Consider the following 17,298-nt stretch of genomic DNA (forward strand, 5'->3'; position numbering starts at 1 on the left):
CGGTATGTGTGCTTTTAATTTGTAAATTTTATGTAAATGCCTAGGTTTTTTTCTTTCTTTTAGATATGGGATATAAATGTCCTAAGTAATCGATTTTATAAATAGCCCTTGACGCAGGACAGGTTTGTGGATTCACTAAAAGGCGATGCAAAGATTTAGGCTAGATGACTATATAAAGAAATAGGGGTCATTCTCAGGACTATGGCCCAAAAACGTGACATGTATGGAAATTCAGAGTTTGAAAGTCAATATTTTGGAATACTCAAGTCAATACATTTTGTCTCTTGCTTTCTTAGTTGAAGCTCATGTCCATCTTTTACTGTAACATTCATACGCGCTTCTTCAACTGTCTAAAATGGATATATCTAACAAAATGCACCGAAAATTGCATGTCACAATTGTGGTTTCCACTATATCTCATGAATGTGTTTCGACTGTCACTTTTCAGTTTACAAAATGTGATTGCACCACTCTTTTTGAGCGCAATAAATTGTAATTCAAGAAACAGACCCTGCAACTAATTATTGTTGCAACAAATGATTTTTTTCCATCCATGTTTTTAAACGATGCTCAGTCGCAACAAAAGAAACTAAAAAAAGGGACATTGTCCTGAGAATGACCCATAGTAATAAACATATCTAACATATTATTTGAAACGGTTGAAATATATCGAATTAATCAACATAACGTGTACAACATTGTCATCAATTTCACATCGATTTTAAATTGATTTTTAAATTGATAATTTACAAAAATGTTGGGTTTTTTGGGTGTGTGTTTCTGTGTAGCCGTGTCGCTTTGAGCCCAGCGAGCGGTAGGTTAGCAAGCTGCCAGAGCGCAGAGAGAGAGCAGCGCGCGCTATAGAATAGGCCTATAATATTAATAATAATCTGTGCAGTTTTTTCTGCGGTTCTTAGAAAAAAAAGTTTTGTTTTGCTTTACAGTGGCCATTCCAACATCGTGTCTGTGCCGCAAAGCATCAATCGACAATTGGCACCAAAACGCTATGAGTCATTGACTCATTGGCCCCCTCAGATTAAATTTCAATGGGCCATGATTTCATTGATCATTTATATAACTTGAAGAACACCGCCACGTTCATTTGTCTGGCACACTTGATTTGGGGCCACCCCTCACGTTAACATTCTGAGTAGGATTACTGTCCTGACTCATGTTTTGGTACTTTTTAGTTCGCGCGGCATCCGATATAGTGCACTGCTAGTGTGGTGGCGCATTGATGCCGAAAATCGATGTACCATTCAACTCATGGCAATAGTTTTTGATGGATCAGTTTCAATTTATATACGTCAGTGGCATAGGGCACGCGAGTAGACTGATCCATGCATTGAAAATCAATTTGACAGGAAAATCAGACAACGTAGTCTTATCTAGCAGCACACCACACTCACAGCATGAACCTGATACATGTAACATGATTTGTAATATGCTTTTTGATTGATTTATTTTTTTCAGAATTCCAACAGTATTCAACACGCCAGCTGTTCTTCCAGAAATAGGTGAGGAGCACGAGTCAGAAATATTACCCCGAACACTATCTTTGATACCGGTAGGACCGAGAGATAAAAACGTGGGACAGAAAAAAAAGAAAAAAAAATTGATCCTAAAATTAAGACAGTCCTAAGTCCGTCGTGCAACTCTCTGCTGGGGACATGATATTTTTAACTTGCATGCAAAGCAAAAGAGAGTCTATGTACTGATCCTAGTTGTCCGTCTGTCTGTAAAAACTTTTAACGTTGGATCTTTCTCAGACAACAACTTGTTTGTCGCTCTTTGTGCCGTCACAAGTACTAATGACTCGGTTACATGTTTCAGTGAGGAAAGCCAGAGTCATCCTCCGATGAGCCAAAATCAGAGTCGGTCTGCTGCGAGCCAGCCTGCTGCAAACCAGTCTGGGTCGAGTCAATCCAGTCCAAAGCGTGGTGTGAAGAGACGACTCATCACCCAAGACGATTCTTCTGATGAGGAGGGTGATAATGATACAGATCCATTCCACCTTCTGTCTGATGACGAGGGAACCAAGGTTTCAGACAATGAGAAGGTATTTGTGCTTTTAATTTGTAAATGTAAATGCCTAGGTTTTTTTTCTTTCTTTTAGATATGGCATAGAAATGTCCTAAGTAATAATAATAATATGTGCAGCTTTTTTCTGCGGTTCTTAGAAAAAACGTTTTGTATCAGGTTCATGCTGCGAGTGTGGTGTGCTGCTAGATAAGACTACGTTGTCTGATTTTCATGTCAAATTGATTTTCAATGCATGGATCAGTCTACTCGCAGGCCCTGTGTCACTGACGTATATAAATTCAAACTGCTCCATCAAAAACTATTGCCATGAGTTGAGTGCTCCAGTCAAAAGGTGGGTGAGGTGGGGGGAGGGGGAAGGGGGCTTCTACTGGAAGAGTTGTATCTTGATGCCAAAAATCGATGTACCATTCAACTCATTGCAATAGTTTTTGATGGATCCATGTAACATGATTTGTAATATGCTTTTTGATTGATTTATTTTTTTCAGAATTCCAAACCGCAAACAGTGAGCCAATCCAGTCCAAAGCGTTTTCAGAATTCCAACAGTATTCAACACGCCAGCTGTTCTTCTTCCAGAAATAGGTGAGGAGCACGAGTCAGAAATATTACCCCAAACACTATCTTTGCTAAGGTCCTGCAGCGAGTTGCACGACGGACTTAGGACTGTCCTAATTTTAGGACTATAAAAATGGACACGCTTTTCTTGGTTAACAGTAAAGAAAACGTTATTATAAGTCGACCACAGTGGCTTTTAGGCACTTTGAACAATGCCAGCAGCAAGCACAGGTACGAACAGATTAAATCCTACCGGTAGGACCGAGAGAAAAAACCGATCCTAAAATTAAGACAGTCCTAAGTCCGTCGTGCAACTCGCTGCTGGGGACATGATATTTTTAACTTGCCTGCAAAGCAAAAGAGAGTCTATGTACTGACCCTAGTTGTCCGTCTGTCTGTAAAAACTTTTAACGTTGGATCTTTCTCAGACACTATTAAAAGTCTATCAACACCCATTGTGACATGCTAGTGTATGATCACAAGACCTCAAAACACCTTTAATTGGGGAAGCCTTTCGAACTTGTGATGCCAACAACTTGTTTGTCGCTCTTTGTGCCGTCCCAAGTACTTATGACTCGGTTACACGTTTCAGTGAGGGAAGTCAGAGTCATCCTCCGTTGAGCCAAAATCACAGTCGGTCTGCTCCGAGCCAGCCTGCTGCAAGCCAGTCTGGGTCGAGCCAATCCAGTCCAAAGCGTGGTGTGAAGAGACGACTCATCATCCAAGACGATTCTTCTGATGAGGAGGGTGATAATGATACAGATCCATTCCACCTTCTGTCTGATGACGAGGGAACCAAGGTTTCAGACAATGAGAAGGTATGTGTGCTTTTAATTTGTAAATGTAAATGCCTAGGTTTTTTTCTTTCTTTTAGATATGGCATAGAAATGTCCTAAGTAATAATAATAATATGTGCAGCTTTTTTCTGCGGTTCTTAGAAAAAACGTTTTGTATCAGGTTCATGCTGCGAGTGTGGTGTGCTGCTAGATAAGACTACGTTGTCTGATTTTCATGTCAAATTGATTTTCAATGCATGACTCGCAGGCCCTGTGTCACTGACGTATATAAATTCAAACTGCTCCATCAAAAACTATTGCCATGAGTTGAGTGCTCCAGTCAAAAGGTGGGTGAGGTGGGGGGAGGGGGGAGGGGGCTTCTACTGGAAGAGTTGTATCTTGATGCCAAAAATCGATGTATCATTCAACTCATTGCAATAGTTTTTGATGGATCCATGTAACATGATTTGTAATATGCTTTTTGATTGATTTATTTTTTTCAGAATTCCAAACCGCAAACAGTGAGCCAATCCAGTCCAAAGCGTTTTCAGAATTCCAACAGTATTCAACACGCCAGCTGTTCTTCTTCCAGAAATAGGTGAGGAGCACGAGTCAGAAATATTACCCCAAACACTATCTTTGCTAAGGTCCTGCAGCGAGTTGCACGACGGACTTAGGACTGTCCTAATTTTAGGACTATAAAAATGGACACGCTTTTCTTGGTTAACAGTAAAGAAAACGTTATTATAAGTCGACCACAGTGGCTTTTAGGCACTTTGAACAATGCCAGCAGCAAGCACAGGTACGAACAGATTAAATCCTACCGGTAGGACCGAGGGAAAAAAACGATCCTAAAATTAAGACAGTCCTAAGTCCGTCGTGCAACTCGCTGCTGGGGACATGATATTTTTAACTTGCCTGCAAAGCAAAAGAGAGTCTATGTACTGACCCTAGTTGTCCGTCTGTCTGTAAAAACTTTTAACGTTGGATCTTTCTCAGACACTATTAAAAGTCTATCAACACCCAATGTGACATGCTAGTGTATGATCACAAGACCTCAAAACACCTTTAATTGGGGAAGCCTTTCGAACTTGTGATGCCAACAACTTGTTTGTCGCTCTTTGTGCCGTCCCAAGTACTTATGACTCGGTTACACGTTTCAGTGAGGGAAGTCAGAGTCATCCTCCGTTGAGCCAAAATCACAGTCGGTCTGCTCCGAGCCAGCCTGCTGCAAGCCAGTCTGGGTCGAGCCAATCCAGTCCAAAGCGTGGTGTGAAGAGACGACTCATCATCCAAGACGATTCTTCTGATGAGGAGGGTGATAATGATACCGATCCATTCCACCTTCTGTCTGATGACGAGGGAACCAAGGTTTCAGACAATGAGAAGGTATGTGTGCTTTTAATTTGTAAATGCCTAGGTTTTTTTTTTTCTTTTAGATATGGCATATAAATGTCCTAAGAATTAATAATAATATGTGCAGCTTATTTTTTGCGGTTCTTAGAAAAAACGTTTTGTTTTGCTTTACAGTGGCCATTCTGGTTCGCCACCAACATTTTGTCTGTGCCGCAAAGCATCAATCGACAATTGGCACCAAAACGCTATGGGTCATTGACTCATTAGCCCCGTCAGATTAAATTTCAATGGGCCATGATTTCATTGGTCATTTTTATAACTTGAAGAACACCGCCACGTTCATTTGTCTGGCACACTTGATTTGGGGCCACCCCTCACGTTAACATTCTGAGTAGGATTTTCGGTTTCGGTACTTTTTAGTTCGGGCGGCATCCAATTTAGTGCATTGCTAGTGTGGTGGCGCATTGATAATAATAATATAATAATAAGGAGATTTATATCGCGCTCATATCTCACCGCAAGGCGACTCAAGGCGCACTCGTACACATTTATACACATGCTCACGCAAGGCTTTCACTCCAACAATCAACCAAAAACCAACCATAACAACAAACACATTAGGAAAAAGCGGGGGGAGTGGTGCCGAGCCACACATCACTACGGACATCCCCGGGGGGGGGTGGGGTGGCAAGCCAGACATCATTACCTCACCCCCGGGAGGGGTTGTTGGGGGGGGGGGGAGAGGGGGTGCCGAGCCAGACATCACTCTACGGACACCCCCGGGAGGGATGGGTGGGGGGGGGGTGGGAGAGGGGGTGCCGAGCCAGACATCACTAAGGACACCCCCGGGAGGGATGGGTGGGGGAGGGGTGCTGAGCCAAGCATCACATCGGGCACCACCGGGGTCCCTGGGAGGGCCAATAGTAGGGCCAAAAGTGCTCCAGTCAGGGTTTTGGGGAGGGGGGGGGGGGGGGGGGGGGGTACTGGAAGAGTTGTGTCTTGATGCCGAAAATCGATGTACCATTCAACTCATGGCAATAGTTTTTGATGGGTCAGTTTGAATTTATATACGTCAGTGGCATAGGGCGCGCGAGTAGACTGATCCATGCATTGAAAATCAATTTGACATGAAAATCAGACAACGTAGTCTTATCTAGCAGCACACCACACTCACAGCATGAACCTGATACATGTAACATGATTTGTAATATGCTTTTTGATTGATTTATTTTTTTTAGAATTCCAAACCGCAAACAGCGAGCCAATCCAGTCCAAAGCGTGGTGTGAAGAGACGACTCGTCATCCAAGACGATTCTTCTGATGAGGAGGGTGATAATAATACCAATCCATTCCACCTTCTGTCTGATGACGAGGGAACCAAGGTTTCAGACAATGAGAAGGTATGTGTGCTTTTAATTTGTAAATGTAAATGCCTAGGTTTTTTTCTTCTTTTACATTAGGCATATAAATGTCCTTAATAATAATAATATGTGCAGTTTTTTCTGCGATTCTTAGAAAAAAACGTTTTGTTTTGCTTTACAGTGGCCATTCTGGTTCGCCAACAACATCTTGTCTGTGCCGCAAAGCATCAATCGACAATTGGCACCAAAACGCTATGGGTCATTGACTCATTGGCCCCCTCAGATTACATTTCTATGGGCCATGATTTCGTTAGTCATTTATATATCTTGAAGAACACCGCACGTTCATTTGTCTGGCACACTTGATTTGGGGCCACCCCTCACGTTAACATTCTGAGTAGGATTACTGTCCAGACTCATGTTTTGGTACTTTTTAGTTCGCGCGGCATCCGATATAGTGCACTGCTAGTGTGGTGGCGCATTGATGCCGAAAATCGATGTACCATTCAACTCATGGCAATAGTTTTTGATGGATCAGTTTCAATTTATATAAGTCAGTGACAGGGCGCGCGAGTAGACTGATCCATGCATTGAAAATCAATTTGACATGAAAATCAGACAACGTAGTCTTATCTAGCAGCACACCACACTCACAGCATGAACCTGATACATGTAACATGATTTGTAATATGCTTTTTGATTGATTTATTTTTTTCAGAATTCCAACAGTATTCAACACGCCAGCTGTTCTTCCAGAAATAGGTGAGGAGCATGAGTCAGAAATATTACCCCGAACACCTCTTGTAAATACTGTACAGTCATGTAAATATCTTGTACAGTCATGTCGGTTGTCGGCTTGTCTGTCGATTGACTGTGTTGTTGTTTCTGGTACGTGCTGAAGCGTGCGCATGCGGATGAAAGGTGAGTTATTGTAGGCTGCGCTAGCAGTCTATGTATATGAGATAGACGCATTATAAATATCCTAATTATTATTATTATTATTGACTCACATGCGAAGCAAAAGTGAGTCTATGTACTCGCCCGTGTCGTCCGTCCGGGCGGGCGGGCGTAGAAAACTTTAAAATGTTGGACTTTTCTCGGACACTACTAAACCTAGAAACACCAAATCTGGCATGATGGTGTATGCTGACAAGGCCTGAAGAAACATACATTGTCACTTGACCTTGCATCAAGGTCAAGGTCACAGGGGCGTTAAATGTTGTCTCAAAAACAGTCATTTATCACATTTTCTCAATTTTCTCCCATGTTATTGTAGTGCACTTGAAAACGGTGAAAATTTGATATAAGGAAAACGGTCAAATTGACATGTTGCTCACACATTTTTATCAGTAAACTTTTGTGTATGGAATTTCTTTGATGAATGTGATAGTATTAAAAAGACCAAATAAAAAATAATGGTTTAGAATAATAAATAAAATTATTTCAGTGTGAACAGCAGATTCATGAACCATAAGCCTAATACAGAGACATATTATGTCACTATGACCTCACTTCCTGTCAATATGGCCGCTTTCCTTGCTCTGTTGGATTTCAAAATGAAATGAAATCAGGATTTAGAAGATATTTACCAGCCCCTTAGCTTTATTCATTATTGTAAAAGCATGTGAGACGTGTGGGCCTTGCCCTTCTTGTTATTATTATAATTTGAATTTTTTTCCAGGTGTTCTACTTCCAGCAGTAGATGTTCACCATCAGCATCAGCTGTTTCCGACAGCTGTAACACAGATTCTGATGAGAGTACAGAGTATCCAGCCTTACAAAAAGCAAATGTGGGGAAGGAGGTTGGTAAAGGGTCCAAAAAGCATTGTTGTATGTATTGTGAAAAGTTCAATACCAAAATGTCTACACACTTGCAGAGGGTACACAAAGATGAGGTACAGGTTGCCCAAATCCTAGCACTGAAAAAAGGTGACCCCAAACGCAGACAGGCATTCATTCAACTGCAGGATCAAGGAGACTTTAATCACAACGTGCGAGTGCTATCCAATAAACAGAAGGGTTCTCAGGAAGCAAATTTAATTCTAAAGTACCAACAACAAAAGAGCAACAGAGCCCAGTCTGACTATTTGGCTTGTCCACACTGCAAAGCATTGTATCAAAAACACTTTTTGTCCAGACATGAAACACGCTGTGCACAGAAAGTTGATGGGAAAAAAATGAAGAGGGGACAGTGTTCCTTTGTAGGACGGATGCTGCTGCCATTGCCTGAAAACGTGAGTGAAGGCTTCTTCAAGGCAGTGATTGCAAGAATGAGAGATGACGACATTGCCAGGATCGTCAAGGGGGATTCTCTCATATTGAAGTATGGTGAAAGAGTTTTCATGAGAAGAGACACTGAAGAACATACTTCAGCTCAAGTCAGTTCACGTCTTCGAGAACTCGCCAGGCTTGTTCAGGTTTTGAGACAGAACACACACATGAACATTTCCAGACTGTCGCAGGCTTTGGATCCTGAACATTTCGATGTTTTGATAGCAGCCGTTCGCAGTCTTGGCCAATACAGTGGTTCTTCCAACATGTGCAAGAAAGGGTCATTAGTGTTGAAAGTGGGGCACAGTTTGAGGAAATGCAATCAGATTGCCAGAGCTGAGGCAATAAAAAACAACGACAAGGAGTCTTTGGACAAAAGCCAGAGATTTGAATCTCTTTTTGAAAGTGATTGGTTTGATCGTGTATCAGCATCTGCAAACCAGTCTGTCCAGCGGGCAAGAATGAACAAACCGAAACTGCTACCCTCATTGGACGACGTGGAAAAGGTGAATCTCCTGGTGGAGAAAGATCTCAAATCTGAAGATTATCCAGTTTTGGCCAAAGCAGTTCTGGTCAGTGTCACGGTGTTCAACCGCAAGCGTGGGGGTGAAGTTCAACGGATGAAAGTTAAAGACTTTGAGAAGGTTAGGAATTCAAAAATGTCGACTCCTGATCCTCTTGTACTCCAGAACCTGACAGCCTCAGAAAAAAAGCTGGTGAAAGTGTTGCATCGTGTGGAGATCAGGGGCAAGTTTAACAGGCCGGTGCCAATTCTGTTGACGCCACTGATGGTAGAGAGCATCAAGCGACTGCTTGCTATTCGAGGACTGCTGGGGTTAGTCAGTCAATACCTTTTTGTCTCAGAATCAGGAGAAAAACCGTATCGGGGGACAAAGGCTATCAAAGACTATGCTGTCAAAGCCAAGGTCTCAGATACATGTCTTTTCACTGCCACACATTTGCGCAAACAGCTGGCAACGCTCAGCCAAGCAATGGCAATTTCGAAATTCAATCAGGATCAGTTGGCCACATTTTTAGGCCATGACATTCGGGTGCACAGGGGCATATATCGCCAACCGCTTGAAGTCATTGAAAAATCGAAAGTCGCAAGTTTCCTGTTCAGAGTGAACAAAGGGATATCTGTGAATCTGAAGGATTTGCCTAGCAATGAAGACGAAGACATTGATGTTGACAGTTCAGATTCGGAAGAAGAGAAATCAATTGAGGGCAGCAAACAGAAATCACAAGAAGATTCTCAGACTTGCAACAAACGAGTTTCTCCACAGGGCAGTCAGAAAAAAACCTTGCAGATTGAACGACGGTACACAAAGAAAACAAGGCGCACAGTCCAAAAAAGAAGGGACTGGACAAAAGAAGAAAAAAATGCTGTCCACAGGCAGCTTGCCCACTGCATCACCATGAATCGTATCCCAAAGAAAGAAGATGCTGAGTCCGCTTTGGAGGCAGAGCCAGTGGCACTCAGGCACCGATCCTGGAAAGACATTAAGTACTGGGTTTACAACTATTTGAAGACAAACTGAGTGCAAGGACTCCCTCTCCACAAATACTCCTGCAGACCGTTTAGACCAGTACAAACCGTAGTGACCCTCCAAATACAGTGAATCTCGCTTATAAGAGCCCCAGCTTTCAAGAGCCCTCCCGGATCCCGCTTATAAGAGCCAAAGGGGCTGGGACTTTTCTTCTTTGGCATGCTCATTTCCTCCCGCTTACAATACAATACAAAACAATAAACTTTATTAATCTCTAAAAGAGAAATTACGTTGCTGAGCTTTTTTGCTTGCCCTCCGCTTATAGGAGTCGTTTATTGGACGGATGTGGCTCTTGTAAGCGGGATCCACTGTAGCACCAACAAGCAAGTTTTTGTTAGCAACGAAGGATGTTACTTATCAGGCCTGATATTGTCCGCATTTTGACCTGTTTTCGACCTCGGTTTACCTTCTGGACTATGTATAAAAGTGACACCTGATGCACAAGTAAGAAGTCATTCAATTTATTCCAAAGTATGTGTTCAGGTACGACGTTTTGACAGTTGTGGGATTCCTAAGACGACCAACTTAACTCTTAACAGTTCTCGGGTTTTGGGGTTTTCCCTTTACGTGTTATCACTTGCATACTTCAAAGCCAAACTTGAACCGCAAGAATAGAAGAAAAACTAACAAAATATATACTGTTTGAAAGAATATTGAATACTGAATTCAAAACATAAAAACATGAAACCGAAAAGTTGAAATCACATGTTTCATTCTATTAAAACAATGCAAAATCTGGTGGCGATTTCCTGCCTTTTTCTCTGTTGGCTGAACATCACTATGAAGGAATTTTTTTCATTATCACACAATTTCTCTTATTTTCTTATCATATGTCTGCTCTTATGTGTCCTTGACAATCTGCATTTACATTTTTTAGAATTTTACTGTAAATAATTAAACTAAACCGTTACGCGCTAACCTTCAACCCTCGGTCTTTTTTTCGATAGCGGACAGCTTTTAGGCTAAGAGAGCCACAGCAGGTGCCCGAAATTAACGAAACTTACACAGGCTAGTCTAGAAATGGTTCAAGGTGACTGAGGGGGTGAAACATAGAACGTTCTATTGCGCATATGGCGTAGAAAATAAATTAATGCGCCCTCCAAGTTATCTGTCAACACTGAATCATCAGTCACATAGGGCACCTTGCAAAAAGTTCTATACTCATCTTATCTTTGGACAGATTATCACCAAAAGTGAACTGCTGACCACTAATACATTGTTTGAGGCGACCGTATCGCCAAAACCTCCCAGGTTGTTCATCTTTTTAAGAAACATAGCATTAGTCACAAAGGCATGGACATCAATATCACGGCAACTAATTCAATGCGTTAGTGACGTCAGAAAAAAAAGCACAGCACATGTAATTACAATGTAAACTTTTAGTTCTTGCTACAATGGTTCCTCAGAAGGTCAAGCTTGAAACTGGTAACATTAGAATTGTACTAAAGTGCACCAGTTTTGAAACAGAAGCCTCTGAAGTACCATCGAATGTCTATATACGATGCCTTACTGAGTGAACTGGTAAGAGTTAAGGGGACGGGGGAGGCTCAGGTCTAAATCAGTAGTTTACTGGTAAAAGTTAGTGTTTATGATAAGTATGACTGTGCAGGTAGTACTTGGCGCAAAAAAATCAGTACATGTCTTGGTGAAAGCTACCGTTACTATGGAAACATTGACTGCTGTAATAAGAGGCATCTTTTATTGTTGCAGCATAAAACATCCATACATACATCCATAATATAATTTCTCGCTATCCCACTACTCCTGGAACGTTTGCCACCTTTGCATACTCTAAAAATTAAGTATCCTCCCAACTGGTACGCTTGGAATCCACACACGTTGCAAGAAATTAGTATTTTAACATTTTCAAACGTAGTAAGGCTCTTGACACTAATATTAGACCCTCTCCCTTCTAACCAAACAGACGTAATCGTTTTGGTTTTGAATCCACTGAACCGCAGGTGTACAAACATCGTGTAGCAAGCAAAAAAATGTTGTTAGTGAAAAAAGATTTATTTATTGTGGCATACCCTTTGGGGTTGTTGTTTTTTTGCCACCAAAAATGTTGGAAGTACACTGGCCTGTGCATGACCACAGCTCATCATACGTCAATAAACAAGTGTATTTCTTTTTTGTCGGCCTGTGTATTTCTTTTTTTTGTCGGCCTGTACCTTCCCAGCGAGTCTCATGAAAGTGGCATACAGACAGAACAACACCTAGACACTGCTTTACAAGAATACACAGTCACTTTATTTCAATTGAAAATAAGGCCGACAGTACACATTTTTAAAAATAGTAAAACAAGACAACTGCACAGTGTGAGTCAAAGTTATACTGAAAAGTTACACTAAATGGCACAGGACGACCACTAAAACTACCCAGCAAAATAACCTTGTCATTAGGCAAAGTACAGTCTACAAACGTGGATCAATACACATCAATCACATAAATCTAAGACACAGTGACATTTAATTGGTCACTATAACGGAGACTGGTGTAATAATACATCAAATTTCAATGATTATGCCTGATATTGCATGAGCTTCAAGACAATGCACCACTTTTCTTTAAAACATTTACTTCTAAAAGTCATTTTGGATTAAATTTTCATACCTGTAATTAAATAATAAATAAATACATGTGTGTGAAGAAAATATGTCCGCAATTTTGAAAATGCCTGTCTGTAAAACTAAAAAGTGAAAAAAATTGAAATTGTTCCTCAGCTTTGTCGTACCCTGCACACACACACACAATCCTTACACAAGCATCTTTTATCCCCCGGCGCTGTTCATGGTGATGCAGTGTGCTACGGGGGAAAGGTGCACATTTAATGATGTACTAATTGTGTGTACATGTATGGATATGAGTGTGTGGCCTGTTCTATGGACCGGAGTTTTGTAAACGTGGTTGTGGGGTTAGCAAATGTTTGACTATTGGTACTATTATTAATCAGGGACGTATATCACAGGGTCTGATATACGTCCCTGTATTAGTACAGTGCTTTTCGTCTGCTGCTATTTGTTGATAGTACTGTGTATGTGGATGGCACTGTGCGGTCTGTTCCCAGCTGAAAAAAATGAAAAAGTATTGTATTGTGGTTTTTGCTGGTTCTTGAGTTTTTAATATTGTTGAAATGTATCATGGACTTCTTGCGCAAAGATTTTTTTTTTTTTTTTTTGTGGGGGGGGGGGGGGGGGGGGGGATTCTTGGCAGGATGCTTGTGGTTTGTCATACAGTTGCGAAATAAGACAGGGGTGGGGGTGTTGAGGGTTGTAAGGATGCTTTATGAACTGTTATCAGTTTTATGTGATTATTATTATTGTCTTCTGTTGTGGTATTGTATTATTAAGTATTACTACATGTATTGTTTGGTGCTTTTTGTATTACTGTACTGCTTTGCGGCGTTTACCGTACATCATTTTTTTAAGCTTAGAAGACAGGCATTAGTGGGCTTGAATGTGTGCTTGAGTGCGCGAGCATATGGATTTCCATTTGGATGTGTAAGTGGGAAGAGTATGTCGACTGAAGATGGACATATGTTATACGGATGTTACTCTGATCTCCCTCTCTGTCCTCTTCTCATCAGATCTAGCGTGAATTCGCTGTTGTGTTATTGTTATCGCTATTATTATTGTTGTTATTATATTATTACTTCTGTTCTGCATTTTGATTGTTCTTAATTTTTTTTTATTGAATTCTTTGCTTTCTGTTTGTTTACCTTGTATGATGTGCCCGTGTCTGTTTTTCCCCTTTTTTATTTCCATCTAGTCTACGCATGCATGTGTCCTTCTCCATTTTGAGTATATTGTCAGTGACTGGGTGCTTTGATTATAGTTATCTCATCTTATATCGTCGGTGGAAGTCGGATACCTCGTATCTCATTTTTTGCAGTTTTGAGAAAATCAAGAAAAACTGTTTTAAAAAATCAGTTCATTGCAAATCTGTGATTGGTTTGCGTTAGTGCATAGGTTACCTCTTCAGGAGTTGTGTTATACGGATAATTACTTGCCACATTAAAATAACGAACACTCATGCACAGATACGAGGTTTCTGATACTACACACTGAAAGAGACGTGCAGTTACAAGGCGGTAAGAGCGATACGAGGTTTCGTCACACAAGGATAAACGCACTTCATACAAAGGTGCAGTTACAAGGTTTTGACAGAAAGATGGGTAAAAAAATAATGAATTAGAAGGCGCGAAAGTCCGTTTTCGCACCAAAAGTGAGTTACGAGGTATCCGACTTCCACCGACGATATTATGCTTACTGTTTGTACCCATGTTATGTTAAACAACAGATAAATAAATCAAAAAAAGTATTGTGTTGTAGTTGGGTTTTTAATTTTGTTGTAAGGTATCATGCCACATAAATTCCCTGTTATTGTTATCGCTATTATTGTTTTTATCAGTACTATTATTATTATAAATGCATGCAAGTATTATTGCTTCTGCATTTTGATGGTTCTTAATATTTTTATTTTTTTGTTATTGGATTCTTTGCTTTTTGTTTGTTTACATTATATGCTGCACCTATGGAGTGTTTCTTTGCTTAAAGGCCAACATCCAAAAGAATTTTTCTCCTGGAGCGACCTAAACTTGAACCCGTCGCTATTCTTGCATGTCTGTTTACTTCGTGCTGCACGCAAAAATTGAGCGACTTCCTTGCCGCGTGGATTGACGAAGCTGTTTTATTCTCGTGACTGAAAACACTGCAGTGCGTGCAGTTGTATTCTGTGGGTTCGACACTGGCACACACACACACACACACTCACACACACACAGGCACGCACTAGCTCACACACACACACGCACACACACACACACCCGCTCGGCTTTTTGTCCCCTCTGCCTCACTGATTTGGTTTTGTGTTTATTTCGTCATTATTTTGTTAGTAAATAGTGAACATTGCTTCAATGCCGAAGCAAAAAACATCATTATTGGTTGTAATGTGCTACCAATTTTAAAACCCGAATATCGTATTACATAGTCTCCCCCGAAATCGGCGTATGCTGCCTGAATGGCGGGGTAAAAAACGGTCATACACGTAAAAATCCACTCGTGCTAAAAACATGGGTGAACGTGGGAGTCTAAGCCCATGAACGAAGAAGAAGAAGAAGAATTACATAGTAATTTTGACAGCAGTTCAAATGTGTACATTAACCAGTTCCATTCAGCAGACTTTCAGGTCTTTGTAACTGATTTCTGGCCAGGAATTTATCACGCTTTCTATTGTTCATTCGTTTCCTGTGACATCAACAAACCAGCAAAGTGTGTGTGTGTGTGTGTGTGTGTGTGTGTGTGTGTGTGTGTGTGTGTGTGTGTGTGTGTGTGTGTGTGTGTGTGTGTGTGTGTGTGTGTGTATGTGTATGTGTGTGTGTGTGTGTCTTTGGTTATATCGGTTTTTGTTGTTGTTGATGAGTACGTAACAAAATGTAGTCAGTATAATTATATACGTTTGCACCATACCTCATCTCCCGTGAAATATCAACAGAGTTCGAAGTTTCAGTTTGTCAATCTGTATAGTATGATTTGTTTTCAAATACGTTTTGTCTTTCTTTCCTTGTCCTGGTTTGTTTACAATTACAGATCATCGTCATTTTTTAATCTCGGAAGATCTAACTAGTGTTCTGAGCATCGCCTAAGTAGACATCAACAAGCATGTACATACTTGAATGATCTTGCCGTTGTCTATCTTTTGCGATATCGTGTCCATTTCCACATCGCAACATTATTGAATATTTGTACCAGTTTCAAGTTGTCTGATTCAAACTAGATGTTGAATGACACAGAAATAAAACGTTTTCTTCGTGAACTTCAATTGTGTTTGAGTAATATAGCAGGTGTACGATACATCTACACAGTTGTGTGTGTGTGTGTGAGTGTGTGTGTGTGTGTGTGTGTGTGTGTGTGTGTGTGCAGGGTCCCCACTGGTTTTTAGAAACAAAATTCCATGACTTTTCCATGACTTTCCATGAGCCTCAATAACATTTTCCATGACTAGATCCACAGGTCGCCATTTCCGAACACGCAAACTTTTTACGTCTTGTCACTGCCAGTTTTGACACTGGCTTGCTTTGCACTGAATTTGAGTCAGTTTCTACGCAGTGTCTCTTCGACAAGCAAGTCAAGCATTTGCTACGCAGTCAGATTATCGGTAATGTTTGCTGGTCCTGTCATTTCAAAGGTTAATTTTTTTTCTTTCTTATTTTTGTTAAATTCCATGACTTTCCATGACTTGAATTGGAAGCAGAGGCTTCACTTCCTTAGACAGCTGAAGAAATTTAGACTGAACCAAGCCATCCAAAAGCAGTTCTATAGGGCCACTGTAGAAAGCATTCTGTGTTTTTCAGTCACCGTGTGGTTTAGCGGTGCCAGTGCTAGGAACAAGGAAGAGCTGGAGCGCATTGTCAGACAAGCGTCTCGTATTGTGGGTTGCGAACTTCCGTCAGTCGCCTCACTGTACAGCTCACGTTTAGCAAAGAGAGTTAGGGGTATAGTGGCAGACTCATCTCACCCAGCCGGCCATCTGTTCGAGCTCCTCCCGTCAGGCAAGCGCTTCCGCGCTCTGAAGAGCAGGACTTCTCGTTTCAGAAACAGTTTCTTTCCTGAGGCAGTCCTTGCGGCCTCAATGGTGGATCGTTCTTAGATCTGTTAGATCTGTGATATGTGTCAGTTAAAGTTTTGAAATGGATCGAGTATCCTTAAATGAAATATCTTAATAGATGTAAGGGTTGTGTCCTTTGAATAACTGTGTTAGCATGTACTCGGATTTATTATATTGATGACTATATTTTTAGATATGATTTTTAGGGAATTCATTTATCTTTATCCATGCAACCTGTGATTACTCCTGTCAGATTGGTGCTAAAGGAACAACCAGTCCGTTTTGAACTGTCTGGTTGGTGTGCACACGTAGTGGGCCCAGTGAGATTGAACACTTTGTCTGTACATAGTTGTTGTGATATATGCGTGTGGAAGGAGTGTGAAGTTTTATGCATACACCATAACAAAATCCTGTGCTTTGCATTTGGTAAATAAACTGTTTGACTGACTTGACTGACTTGACTTTCCAGGCCTGGAAAATTAAAAATCAAATTCCATGACTTTCCAGGTTTTCCATGACCTGTGGGAACCCTGTGTGTGTGTGTGTGTGTGTGTGTGTGTGTGTGTGTGTGTGTGTGTGTGTGTGTGTTCTTGAACATAACTACACCCATGTGTTTATGAGTTACATAATTTTATATATGCGTTCAGTCAGTCTGCATGTTTCCTTTCACAAAATAAGACACAACATCAAAAATGAATACAGATTTGATCTGCAAGGAGGAAATATCAAACCAACCCACACCCCAAACCTAAAGCAGCTCATGACAAACTTTTGGTACAC

The 17,298-nt window shown here is 40.9% G+C and overlaps 2 protein-coding genes and 1 long non-coding RNA gene across 5 annotated transcripts in view; 2 read left to right on the forward strand and 1 right to left on the reverse strand.

Annotated features, from left to right (window-relative positions):
* The window catches only part of LOC138961617 (sericin-2-like), a 13,239-nt gene extending 631 nt beyond the window's left edge, over positions 1-12,608 (forward strand). The window contains exons 2-10 of one of the 3 annotated variants that reach the window (XM_070333288.1): positions 1,474-1,517; positions 1,834-2,059; positions 2,531-2,625; positions 3,191-3,416; positions 3,878-3,972; positions 4,538-4,763; positions 5,969-6,130; positions 6,810-6,853; positions 7,773-12,608. In XM_070333288.1, coding sequence (XP_070189389.1) covers positions 1,859-2,059; positions 2,531-2,625; positions 3,191-3,416; positions 3,878-3,972; positions 4,538-4,763; positions 5,969-6,130; positions 6,810-6,853; positions 7,773-9,903 — 3,180 coding nt within the window. In that variant the 5' untranslated portion in view covers positions 1,474-1,517; positions 1,834-1,858 and the 3' untranslated portion in view covers positions 9,904-12,608. Of the gene's footprint in view, positions 1-226; positions 1,518-1,833; positions 2,060-2,530; positions 2,626-3,190; positions 3,417-3,877; positions 3,973-4,537; positions 4,764-5,968; positions 6,131-6,809 lie in introns of those variants that run through there. The other 2 variants (XM_070333289.1, XM_070333290.1) reach the window with 2 other exon arrangements.
* LOC138961621 (uncharacterized) overlaps positions 1-17,298 on the reverse strand; it is a 177,068-nt gene that overhangs the window by 73,356 nt on the left and 86,414 nt on the right. The gene's annotated exons all lie outside the window — the stretch shown is intronic.
* Positions 1-17,298, forward strand: part of LOC138961620 (uncharacterized) — a 62,674-nt gene that overhangs the window by 38,843 nt on the left and 6,533 nt on the right. The window lies entirely within an intron of this gene.

The sequence above is a fragment of the Littorina saxatilis genome, linkage group LG3, assembly GCF_037325665.1.
Source record: "Littorina saxatilis isolate snail1 linkage group LG3, US_GU_Lsax_2.0, whole genome shotgun sequence".
Taxonomy (NCBI): Eukaryota; Metazoa; Mollusca; class Gastropoda; order Littorinimorpha; family Littorinidae; genus Littorina; species Littorina saxatilis.